The 13,158-nt window shown below is 37.4% G+C and overlaps 1 protein-coding gene, 1 long non-coding RNA gene and 1 pseudogene across 3 annotated transcripts; 1 reads left to right on the plus strand and 2 right to left on the minus strand.

Annotated features, from left to right (window-relative positions):
* Positions 1-4,653: 4,653 nt before the first annotated feature.
* Positions 4,654-4,962, minus strand: LOC145788740 (cysteine-rich receptor-like protein kinase 10). The gene has a single exon (XM_082889602.1). The coding sequence runs from the start codon at positions 4,960-4,962 to the stop codon at positions 4,654-4,656; it is 309 nt and encodes a 102-aa protein (XP_082745728.1).
* Positions 4,963-5,013: 51 nt separating this feature from the next.
* On the minus strand, positions 5,014-7,413 carry LOC114296442 (cysteine-rich receptor-like protein kinase 10; annotated as a pseudogene). The gene is made up of 5 exons (XR_014341363.1): positions 6,546-7,413; positions 6,338-6,451; positions 5,697-6,204; positions 5,340-5,577; positions 5,014-5,203 (listed from the first exon to the last, which is right to left on the minus strand). The product of XR_014341363.1 is annotated as a cysteine-rich receptor-like protein kinase 10 (transcript).
* Positions 7,414-10,380: 2,967 nt separating this feature from the next.
* On the plus strand, positions 10,381-12,681 carry LOC145800014 (uncharacterized). The gene is made up of 3 exons (XR_014341364.1): positions 10,381-10,545; positions 10,658-10,755; positions 12,411-12,681. It is a non-coding gene; the product is annotated as an uncharacterized LOC145800014 (long non-coding RNA).
* The last annotated feature ends 477 nt before the right edge of the window (positions 12,682-13,158 follow it).

Consider the following 13,158-nt stretch of genomic DNA (forward strand, 5'->3'; position numbering starts at 1 on the left):
AGATGATGTTGTAAGTGGAGGGGACCTTCAATACCCAGAACTCCACTTGTTTCGTCACGCTTCCTGCTCTGACTGGAAGAATTATTTTGCCGACGGGCCATTCTGGCATGGAGTTGAATCCAATTAGGAGAGATACAGCAGGCGCCAAGTCTTTGTCTTGCAGCTTCAATTGTTTAAATGTTTCGTAGTACATGATTTCACATGAATTACCCTGGTCAATCAGAATCCGCTTAACGTCAAAATCCTTGACTCGGAGAGTGACGACTAGGGCATCATTGTGAGGGCAATATATCCGTTCCAAGTCTTTATCTGAAAAAGACATGACGTTTGTGGCCTCTGTCTTCCCCTTCTTGATGGCAGGTTGGGCACTTAGCACCTCTCTTAAGTGTTCAGCCTTTTTGATTGATCCCCTGAGCTCGCATACACGCTCAGGTTCAAAGATTCCATGTATCACATTGATAACGCCTTGAGGTGGGGCGTCGATTGGCATTCCGTTGGGGTTGTTATGGTCCTGGGGGGCTGGTTGGGGCCCTCTTTCAATGTATTTATCCAGGTGACCTGCTGCCACCAACTCCTCCAGGTGCTGTCTCAATGGCATGCAATTTTCAGTGTGGTGCCCCTTTTCTTTATGGAAGGTGCACCGTGATCTTTCGTCATAGTCCTTCTATGTTTCCCCTAGTTTGGCTGGCCATCTGACGAAAGGCTCATCTCTTATTTCACTTAGAATTCGGTAGATCGGTTTCTTGAATACCGTGGTTATGGCCGTGCGGACCCTCAACCATCTTTTATCCGGGTCCTCTCTGTTGTCTCGCCTGTCACGTCCGTTTCTGTTCTGACGATCTACCGCATTAACCTTCACTGAGGTCTTCTTTTCTGGTAATGTGGTCGTGCCAGATTTTGTTTTGGCACGTGCGTCATCCTCTTCTACCCTGGTGTGCTGATGCACTCTTTCCATCAAGGTTTCCATGGTGAGGGGTGGCGTCATGGTGATTGAGTCCCTTAGCCTATTCCCGGCTGGAAGGCCTCTTTTGTACTGTGCAATGGCGAGATTGGTGGGGCAGTCCCCAATCTGGTTGAATGTCTCCCAATATCGACTATTGTAGGATCTTAGCGTCTCCTTTTCGCCCATGTCGATGGAGAGTAGTTGGTCAATCTCTACCGGGGTTTTGGTGTTTGTTCTGAATCTTGTGACAAACGCCTCTGCCAATTGTGCCCAAGAGGCTATGTTGCCTTCTGGAAGTTTTTCAAACCATGTCAAGCCTAGATCGCCAAGGCTTGACGGGAAGAGGATGCACATTAGAGCTTCGTTTCGCCGATATACCGCCATAACCTGGCAGAAGTGGCTTAGGTGGATGTAGGGGTCCGTCTTCCCCTCGTACGTAGTGAATTTGGGCTGAAGGAAGCCTGTAGGTAGGGGCGTGTTTTCAATTGCCGGAACGAACGGCGAGGTCTGCAGCCTTGCTAATGCTTTGTCCGTCGGTTCGTAGGCAGGGCGTGGTAATGGCATTCCAACCTCGACGCTTCCATGCGATCGAGGAGCCAATCGTTGAAGGGCAGAAACTCTGTGAGGGTCGCACGCCCTGGTGTCCTCCTTCCATTGTGCCTTTTCTTCCAGCATGATCCGCAAATCAGATGATCTGGGCAACTCCGTCTGTTTGGATGATGTTTGGTGCGAGTGCGAGGGTCGGTAGGTACTTCCCTCTGTGTAAGACCTCAATGATCTCGTTCTCTCAGACCTGGAGTAACGAGTTCTGGAGGTTCTAGACTGAGTATCGCCTGTCCTAAGGCTTCTACTCTCTGCTTGTGATGGTGTGGAATGCCTTCCATGTCTTCTGAGCGGCGAGGGGGCGTCTTGTTTTTGCGCCCCTCTCCAGTCGCCACTCATTTTCCTTTCATCTGGCGCTTTAAGGCTTCCATGTCCGCTGCCATCTTCCTTATTAATTCGTCTTGCTCCTTCACACGGTCCTCCAAAACTTGAGGATCAATCCTCCGCCTTTGCCTGTCAGGACTTGGTGAATGAGAATGAGGGGGGCTGTGAGTCCGCCTCCCCCTAGTATCTCTTCTGGAGTTATGTCGTTGGGACTCCAAGTCCGCCATGAGAGGGATAGAAGGTAATCCCTCATGCCTTGCACCCCCATCTGGTGTTTGTCCGTCGATAGCGGATTGTGGTAATTCTTCAATGTGCGCCATTGTTCCTAAAGAGGTAAAGCTTGATCAAGAGGTTTTGTCCTGTCTGTACTTCCCACAGACGGCGCCAATTGTACGGGAAAGAAATAAACCTTCTCGTATAATCCTGTTGATCAAGTCTGTGCTCCTCCGTACGTCGTCGCTTTATCACCTGAAAACACAAACGTGAGCTAGCCGGCGGGTGTGTGCCGGAAATCTCTCCGATGCCTAAGTCAGTAAGCTTGACAAATAGACAAAAGCTCTGTGTATTCAGAAAGCAAAGTTGTATGTTACCTCTCCAAAGGTGATGTTTTTGAGCTTTTATAGGTTTCGTGTGGCACAATCCTAGTAGAACTTCTACTCCTCCATGCAGAGTCCCCCTAGGATTCATACTCCTGAAAGATAATACTTATCCTTCAACACCCCCCTCACTGCTTAAACCAAGTGAGATGGTTTTTACCATGGCCGAACTCCAACATGACCGAAGTAATCATGGCTATGCTGAGCCGCAGAGTAGGCCGAACTATCCTTAGTTCGGTTCTTCCTTTCGCTACACCTTATCTCGGTTCTCTCATGTACAAACCATGGTGTGTTTAGACCGAGCTACCGAATAGCAAGGTTCTGACCGTTCTATCCACAATACGCCATGACCGAACTAACTTCAAGTCTCCTCCGGCCGGACTAGTTTCGGGGCTCTTGGACCGGACTAACTTTAAAGCCTTTTTATTCAGCCCTTTGTATTGCGGCCCATGACGGCCCATTACCCAGCTCGGCCCAATTTTCATTTAAATTACCCTCTCATGCACCAATTAGTATACTAATTAGTGTATCAACACTAGTTATGACATTATTATTGACCTCACTCATTATACAAATTGTAAATACTAAAAATATCTTAAATTAAGTCACATTATCAATTGATATATTAATTAGTGCACTAATTGATACATATAATATTTGTCAAATAAATATAGCGAGAAAATCATCACCATACCATTCTCCAAAGTAGACATTACGATTAACATTTATTATTTAAAAATCACTTTTGAGTTTAACCACTACGCATTAATGGATTACTATTCATCTTTTGTTTTTACCAATACAATGTTTAATTTATCAACAATGCTAGAGGGCTACAATTTTTGTGACCACAATGGCTCAAAACTGTCAAAACGACGTCGTTTTGGGTGCAAAACATGCCAAAACGACGTCGTTTTGACAGTTTTGAGCCATTGTAGCCACAAAAATTGTGGCCCTTAAACATTTTCCTTAATTTATACATGTGTACATAGAGGGTTATTTAAACTATACTAGTGGGTTACACACGTGATACATATGTAATTCAGATAACTAATAATAAAGAATTTAATATCATAATATATATATATATATATATATTGCTTAAGTGATAAGTATGTTCTTAATGAAACTCAAGATTTTGGATTCAAAATTTGTTTATTTTGTGTATAATAATTTTTTTATTTTAACATATACAAAGTTGCCACGTATTATGAGAAAAAAAAAAGTTTCACTAAACCAATTTAAACCTTCACGTAATAATAGAATACATAGATAAATAACCATTTATATAAAACTATTTTCATATTAAAATATACAAACTCCAACACTTTGCATCAACAGAGTCTATGTTTTTTCTAATAAAAAAAAAAAAAACAAATTTCTCATATTAAAAATTAAAACCATCTATATGTGACATTAAATCAAATGGGAAATACACTTTGCACGTTTTATATAAATTTTCACTTTAATTTCTTATTGGTCAATGGTAACAGTTAACCTTTTACGCATCAAATCAAATTTTAATGTGATCATTTGATTGGTTTAATAAAATTGATGAAACTTGTTATGGGAACAATATATGATAGTATAATGACAAGTACACTTTGAAAATTCAAGATAAGAATTAGTATGAGTTAGAAAATTATTCCTTCCACATCCGATTACCATTGCTCGCGGTCACCTCTCACGATAAATGACCCGTCATATGAGATAGAAGGATGCGAAAGACGAGAAAAAGACTGGTAATGACAACTTCCATAGGGTCTTAATTAGGGTAAATTACATACTAGCCCTTTTAGGTTGATCAAAATTTTATTTTGGTCTTCGTAATTTTAATTTAAACAATTTAATTCATATATTTTTAATTTTGTTGTAGTATGACCTTTCCGTCATGTGTTGTAAACATTTTGAATGAAAAAAAAAAAAAAATTCATGTGCAAAATTAGAGGGACCATAGTGAAATTCAAAACAAATTTCACTTTGATCCCTCTAGTTTTGCAAATGTCTTTTTTCGTTTCAAAGTTTAACAATAAGTGAAGAATGAACAACATTGCAACAGAATTGAAAGTATAGGGTTTAAATTGTTCAAATTGAAATCATAGAAACTAAAGTGATACTTTACTTAAATTGTAGGGACTAATGGTAATTTATCCTAACAGAAACCATTACTCAACTTGGCATAATTGATCACCAAGGCATAATATCACAAATTGTTGATTCATTCACAGAACAATCTTTATCATTTGGTTCATAATGATCAGTGAATCTCCCCACAGAGAAGGCAGGTCGTTCGGGTTGACTAAGAGTTACAACTTCACTTTTTAGCATAACTATAACCGCTGACATAGTAAGCCTGTCATATGCATCTTCTTGAACACACAATAAACCAATATGCATGTTCCTTAAGAACTCAATAAGATCACAAGACTCCATCAATAATGGATCAATCAATTCCAACCCTTTCCCTTCATTCCATAATCGCCATACCTGTCGCATCACTGAGCCAAATATACTTATTCAAGCAAAAGTTGCAACAAGACTATCAATTTTGAGAAGTATAGTCTAACTCAAGCCGAATAAACTGACATATGCTATAAGGCTAGGAGCATACTTAGTGAGATGGAAATTAGCATTCCTCCTCCCAGTTATGATCTCAATCAAAAGGACACCAAAACTGAAAACATCAGACTTGATGGAGTATAATCCTTCCATTGCAAACTCTGGAGCCATATAACCACTATCCGACAAGAGAAAGGATTGGAAAGATATTCAATAAGTGAACTCATGTGATTGATGAAGCTACCTACTTAATTGTTTTAGACATAGATTAGTTTTGAAAAAAAAAATGATGGAAAAACAAACGGTGAACTCACTATGTTCCAACAATCTTAGCAGTGTTAGTTGCACCATCACTTCCTTGGAAGATCCTTGCCATTCCAAAATCTGAGATCTTTGGGTTCAATTCACCATCTAGTAACACATTGCCTGGTTTTAGGTCCCTATGAATGATTCTAAGCCGAGAATCCTCATGAAGATATAACATTCCCCTTGCAATTTCATTGACGATATTTAGACGCCTACTCCAATTCATTTGCGCATGCTTCCTAGGATCTAACCATAAAAGAATAGAAAAAAAAAAATTAAAGATTAGGAAAATAAACTTTTGATTAACTACAATGAAAAAAAAAAAAAAAGGAAAAAGAAAACAAGAAAGAAACAAGGATACGAACCAAATAGGAAGACATCAAGGCTGCCATTGGGCATGTATTCATAGATGAGCAGCTTTTCCTCTCCATTTACGCAAAACCCCAAAAGTCTTACAAGATTTTTGTGTTGAAGTTTCAATATTAATAAAACCTCATTGGTGAATTCATCTAAACCTTGCTCTGAACAACTTGAGAGCCTCTTCACTGCAACTTCCCTCCCATCAGGTAATTGACCCTGGAAAAAAAAAAAAATGTATGAGGCAATTAAAACTAGGAACCAAGAAAAAAAGAAAAGAAGCACAAAAGAAAAAAGAAAAAAAATGTCATCACCTTGTAAACAGGACCATTGTCCAAAGCTTATTTGAAGCCAAGAAGTTATCTGTAGCTGCACTTGGTGTCACCAAATCAATGAACGGGAAATTCTGGGAACTCAAGTTGTCCCTTGCCTGCAAATTCTGATGATGTACATCTATCTTATTGGGGTCCCCAATTTCATGTAATTGAACTTCTTGGCCAGAAACTTTCCTTTCCTCTAAAATTGGAAAAAAAATAATAATAATAATAATAATAAAAAAGTAACAGGTTTAATTCTAGAGCTATGAAAGAAAAAGATACAATTGTTAGTGAAGGGACAAAAAGAATCTTTAACTAGATAGCATCATTACTTGTCTTCGTTTGATTCCTTATAGCAAGACAGTAGACACAAAATCCCACAAGTGCTACAATTGGAATTGCTGATCCAATTGCAAGGCCAACAATCATCCAATACCTGCTGCTTTCTTTTGAAAATCAAGAAGAAAAAAATTACTAAATTTGCAGCTTACTATTTGTACATCAAATTCGAATATTGATAGAGAATTTGTTAACACTGACTTGCAAATATCCTCTGATTTTCTGTTGAACTTTTACTCGCATCCTCATAAAACGCATAGAACTCATACTTTAAGAAGCAACTAGGGCTAAAAAGTCTAGCGCCACCAGACTTAGAGCAGCAAGTTGAAGTGTTTGCTATTGCTGTATCAAGGCATGTGTTACAGTCACCTGGAGACAAGTCTGTAGTGCACTGCACGAGAGCGTATATTGTTTTAGTGTCTGTGAACTTCACCGCTTCAGTGGCATGCATACCATATGAAGCATTGAATGCTGCCAGCCTGCTAAGCTTATGCAACGTGTCGTTCACGACAGAAATGAACCGGCCTAGTTCATCATCTGAAACATTTTCTGAGTTGTATTGTGGAATGTTTCCAGTCACGTCCAAGGTGCTAAAGCACGATTCATTGGCGTAGCGCAACTGGCAATTTTCCTCCCACACAACCACTTCGTTTCTGTTTTTGCAACGATTTTTGATGTCATGTATTGCATTTGCTATGCAGTTCTCACAGTGCTGTGTTGCAATGAAGTTGTAGCAGAGAAAGAGACCGAAAAGTCTGTCTTCGTCATTTCCCATCTTGGTGGTGTAGAACTTGGAGACAGAGGCATTTGAGGACAGAGAATTAAGAAGCTTTTCGAGATTATAATCAAATATACTATTCGTTGTAGAAATAGTTGTGTTTGAGCAAAGTTCATAGGGAGGGGCAATGGCATGAACAAAATGATGAAGAGCAGAAAAGAATGAATAAAGCAAAAGCATTTTCATTGTTTTTGGAAATGGAAACATGACTGACTGGCCTTCTTGAATGAACTGTGATATGAACTATGAAGACAACAGTGCTAGGCTTGAGGAGAGAACAAATGAAGCTGTCATTGATTTTCAAGTAAATACAATCATGTTACAGGATTGTTTCCTAGAAAAGGGCTTAGGCCAATGAGCAATGCTATATGTTACACGGCATTACCTTGATACAGACTTCATACACAGAAAAGTACTCAGGTGGGTAATGCTACAATACATACCAGTGTTCCATATGCAAATTAAAAAAATAAACTAATTTTCCATGACTAATCTTTGAGGTACAAGCTCAAAAATTAAAACGTACAAGCTCTATTATATAAAAGTTGAATTCAAATTATAAATTATTTTTTAAAATATAAATCTATATATGCATGATTTTGTATACAGTTTGCTCCCTTCATGTTTGATCATTTTTTTACTTTGACCCTTAAAGTTTGAATTTTTTAAATTTGACCCTTCATGTTTCAAAATTTTTTCCTAATTTACTCTAAAAGCTCATTTCTGTTTAAAATTAGACAAAAAACGCCACGATAATGGTTACATAACATAAAAAAATATATTATAATATTGGGATTGGAGTTTGTGCCAGAGCTATGAGTTATATAGTATAATATTTTTATGTCACGTCATTGTCAATATGTCTTTTCTGTCTAATTTTTAACAGAAATGGTAAATTGGAAAAAACTTGAAACATAATGAAGGGTCAAGGTAAAAATAAATAAATTTTAAGATCCAAAGTGAGAAACAATAAAGAGGGCAAAGTGTAATTTACACTATCTTAAATTACTTTACATGACTATGATGTATGACTATGGAATTCCATCCCTAATTTTTGAGTCCACATCCTATGTAGTGTTGAGCACCCAAAAAATAAATAATAATAATAATAATAATAATGACAAATTACAACGATAGTCCCTACTTTGGTCTTTATATCATTTCGGTCCCTGTAATTTCAATTGACTTGATTTTGACCATAAATTTATGATTTTATCTCAATTTGGTTCTATTGATTACAACACTTAGCATCTTTTTATAGATAATACGCACATAAATATCGTGTGCCATATTTTTAATGACAACATTATAAACTTACTAAGCTTAATGAGTTAACCTCAATCAATTAACGTTGTGTTTGGTTGGGAAATTTGGGAAGGGATTTGGAAAGAAAAAGAGAAAATGTAGGTGAAATGTGAATAAAATATACCTCTATATCACATAGTTTTACACACATTTTCTTTTTCTTTTCTTTTTTTTCAAATTTCTTTCCAAATCTCCCAACCAAACATAGCGTAAGTGATGTGTAGAGGGGGGTTGTCCTTTTAAGTGGTGTCCTAGAGTAGCTAATGGGGCTGCCCATTGAACCGCTTGTACCTGCCTACACGATATGTTGCAATTGGATTGGTTTTCCTAGCCTCTTTTGGCTCTTGTTGGGTGCCTTGATTTCAATTCCTTGTAATTGAAGTTTTTGTGATCAACAAAAAGAAAAAAAAATCTTAATTAATTTTGTGATAATTTTTTGCAAAAATTAATAAATAAATAATGATATTATCAATTGGACTAAATTGATACAAAATTTTTAAAATTAAGGATCAAAATTAAGCCAATTGAAACTGTAGGAACCAAAACAATATAATAAGTAAAATGTAAGGACTACCGCTAATTTGCGCCAATTTCTTAGTTGCGCCAAACAAATAGGAATTGTTGGGTTCCTTGCTATGGTGATTTGGAGAGGAATATTAGATTTGAAGTGGGTTTTGATGTGGTTGGGTATTGCCAAAGTCATTTTTTGGGAACTTGAAGAAGGGTTTATTGATAGATCAGAAAATGTTGTTGAAGTAGACAAGTGGGTATTGATAGATGGTTATTGTTCCATAGTTTTGGGGGCGCAGCTTTGTTGGGGTTTGTGTTGGGGCTGAATCAAGAGTGAGAAAGTAGGGAACAAGTGTATGAAATGATAATTTGTAGTTGGGTTTTGGAGGGCAAAGAGTGATGAAAGATGCTGGTTTGAAGAAGTGGTGGGGAAGAGTTGAAATAGATGGTAGAAAATGGTATATCTCTTTGAACCAAAAAAAAAAAAAAAGGTATATCTCTAATCTGTTTCTTTAAATATCAGTCGATATATATGGAGATATTGGACTTTCGGTATCAATTTTCATGGACATATAATTGCATCACTAATATCAATACCTATTCTAAAACGGTTTATGATGAGTTAGTAACAATTGATTAAAAGGCACACTACAGGAAAAATGGGATATGGTGGCGTTTTTTTAACGACGTTTTTTTAAACGTCACTTTTATTAATATTTAACGGCGTTTAATAAACGCCACCTATTCTTTGAAACAATACGACACCGTTTTATAATAGGAGTCGCTTTTAAACGCCTCCAAATCTGTTAGCCTCAGGCACCTCCTCTCTCCCTTTTTGTTGAAACCCTTATTTTGAATCTGAGATGTTATACGCACACATCTCTCTCTGTTTTTCTCTCAACCCTCTCATTCTCACGCCTTCAAATCTCGCCTCTCTCTTGCTCACCCCCAATTGCTTCTAAACCCTCGAGAGCGATTTTCTTTGAGATTCAGATTCATGCAGGTTCATTTTGAGATTCAGAGCGATTTCGATTTCATCTCAGAGTGATTTCGATTTTGAAGATATCTCTCTCGATTTCGAAGCTTCACCGTCTTTCTCTCTCTAGATCTAGCCGGTAATCATAGTTTTATGAGAGAAGAGGGGGGGCAGGGACTGGGAGATTGCGAAGAAAGAGACTATGCTTGATTTCTCAGAGATTCATCTTTGAGATTTAGAGATTCAGATCGGTCTCAGAGATTTAATCTCAGAGCGATTTCGATTTTGAAGTTCTCTCTCTCGATTTCGAGGCTCCACCGCGACCACCATCTGCGCCGCCACCACCATCTGCACCAGCTAGGTATTGATTTCTGTCTCTCTCTCTCTCTCATGCTTTTCCTTCCCATCTCTCTCGATTTGGTTATTGAAATTGCAAACAAGAAACTACCAGTTTAATCAGGATTTGCTGGCCTTGTGTGAAAGTGACCGGAAGAATGAGCTTTTGCTGCTACTACAGATCATTGACATAAAGATTATTTCTCTAGGTCATCTACCAAATATTTTCATATCCTTGGGGAGGCTTTTATTGGAGTCTTTTGTGAAGAAATTTATTTTGGAATTAAAAAGCTGTGGTATGTCCATGATTCTTTCATTTTTATGATTTATAAATATAGCAAAGATCGAGTGCTCATTTTCTCTTGAGCTTCATATTTTATGCTTACTGTTATTTGGTTATCTTGTTAGGTGCAGATATTGGGGCAGAAAATACCTCAGACTTCATCTATAATTATGCAATTAGCATGCCAAATTTAGCGGTGAGGAACCTCTCATGAATGCTGCTGGTAATGTTCTTGAGGCCTCAATTTTATGAGGCATTTCTACTCTAAAAGCAGCTTGCTCCTTCCATTTTTAAGGATACAAGTCACCTTATTTCCTGTAGTGTAAAGGAAAAAAATCTAGACAACTTTCTCAACCAAATTAAAATTGGGTTGTTCTGAACATATTTAAGAGTAGGACAGGACTTGGCACAGCGGTATGGTTGCACTATTGTGACTTGGGCATTATGGGTTATTCTTTGATGTGGTTTGATGTCACTTGTGGAAGACTGAGATTTGATTGGAGAATGGTTGGTTCATTCATTATGACAGAGTAACTATTTTGTCGATTGCTCTGTTAGCTTTCATGATATGATAATTAGAGTTTGCTATTATATTCTTAGCCTAATTACCATTAAACGTAATGTCATATTTTCTTTTACAATACAATATATTGTAATATGCATCCGATTTTCATATTCTATATTTTTTTCTCAACTAGACAATGCTTCAAATATTTAGTTGTGGCCTCCTACTGAACAATGTTCCCATCCATTTTTGAGGAGCTGACAGCAGTTTTTTTTTATGTGGTGTTTGGATTACCTGGACTAAAAAGAAGGTTTTGTGTTTGACCATGTAAAATATAGTTTTTTTTAATATTATATATTTTATAAAATTTAAAAGCATACTCAGCCAAAGGGATTTGTTTGGGCACAAATGAAACTGCTGCCTATAGGTAAATGTTACAGTTACTGTGCAACTAAGGACATCTTTAGAGAGGAAGGATTACGGTTATTTAACCTTCATTTGTAGACTGGTAATAATGTTTTCTGTTAGCACTACACATAAGGCTGTGATGCTAGGTTTAGGTTGGTTAATTTTCCATCTCCAATTGCTGAAGGATGATATTCGTGATATTAATTTTAGATTAAACTGAACCCAATAACTAGCTTTTGAGTTACATCTGCATAGGTGTAGAACAATAGGGCTTGTGCTGTACTTTTGATAAAACTACAATTTTGTATCTTATATTTTTGACAACAATATATATATATATATTGTTGGTTTTCTTTCGGTCTCTGCGTGAAGAGAATTGTTTTTGGGTATTAATACTTGTATTAGCCAATATAGGAAAATAGCATATTCCACTGAGAAGATATAAAGCTTTAAGAAGGCTGTTTTAGGTTTATCCTCTATTGATTTCAATTCTGCTCTCTAGTGGACAATAGTATCTTTGCAAGTTTGGCTGGGCTGTCTTTTATAAGAAAATCAGATTTGGTGTATTTTGGCAATGCCTTGTATTTTTGCCACATTTTATTCATGTTGATGGCTCATTACAGGGTTTTTGGCGTGGCAATGTCCCAACACTCCTCATGGTTATGCCATATACTGCCATACAATTTACTGTGTTGCACAAATTGAAGACATTTGCAGCTGGTTCTTCCAAGACAGGTTTGTTAAACATCGTGCTTCTATTTTATTATCGTAGAAGCATGGCAAAGGGGATTGTCTGTGTTTGTTTGTGGTACTAATCTTATAAATTCTGATATAAGCTGTTTGATTGTGCAATGTTAAATGTCAAAACTTCAGTTAACACTAGGCATATGCACATTATTAGGCTTGATCTTTCTAGTATTGGTCTCTTACATGCCATATCCTGGTTGCTGTTTTTTGTGATGCAGAGGATTACATTCATTTAAGTCCGTATCTTTCTTATATCAGTGGAGCATTAGCGGGATGTGCAGCAACGGTTGGATCATATCCATTTGATCTTCTACGAACCAGTTTAGCTTCGCAGGTGGGCAGTCGTCATTAGCTGACTATTGCACTTATTATGTAGCTTATTCTAATGGATCATGCAATCATGCACAGACATGAACAGTGCGCGAGCACCTGACAGAATGTTGGGTGAGGTGAGAGGACATAGCTCAAGGTGAGATATGCTTATGGAACTTTTTTCAGATTCTCACATTTGAATTCTGCATTGGCATAACTTCTGTTCATTCTTGTAGGTGTATGGCCTCATCATTAGTACAGACTGGGTTTGTAAGGGGTTCCATGACCCAAGGAAATGGTTGTTATCAGCACAGGTGTATAAATAATTCATTTATGTTCAGCAATGAGTTAAGGACTCACTTTCGAACTGCATGTTGTCAGTTTTTTATGTGATATTCCAATGTAACTGTGAACTTTTTTACTTCTTTTTAGGTTGTTGTTGATGGTGTTTGGAAAGTGTGTCCTGCAGCTGCTACTTCATTCACTTTTCCCTCCATGTTTCTTGTAATGAATTAATAATACATTTCTCGTTAGAAACACATTCATTTCTTATTCTTGTCTTTTTGGCATGTCCATAATTCATCTGAGTCTTTAGATTTCAAATATGCTCATTTTATCAGCAACTGTTTTCTTCCTTCTGTGCCATGAAAGCAA

Source organism: Camellia sinensis, chromosome 9 (assembly GCF_055761805.1).
Source record: "Camellia sinensis isolate YWXY chromosome 9, ASM5576180v1, whole genome shotgun sequence".
In the NCBI taxonomy this organism is placed as follows: domain Eukaryota; kingdom Viridiplantae; phylum Streptophyta; class Magnoliopsida; order Ericales; family Theaceae; genus Camellia; species Camellia sinensis.

What these genes read in the sequence shown, in the direction of transcription:
- LOC145788740 (XM_082889602.1), bottom strand. Translation starts at nt 4,962, where the DNA reads ATGCGACAGGTATGGCGATTATGGAATGAAGGGAAAGGGTTGGAATTG.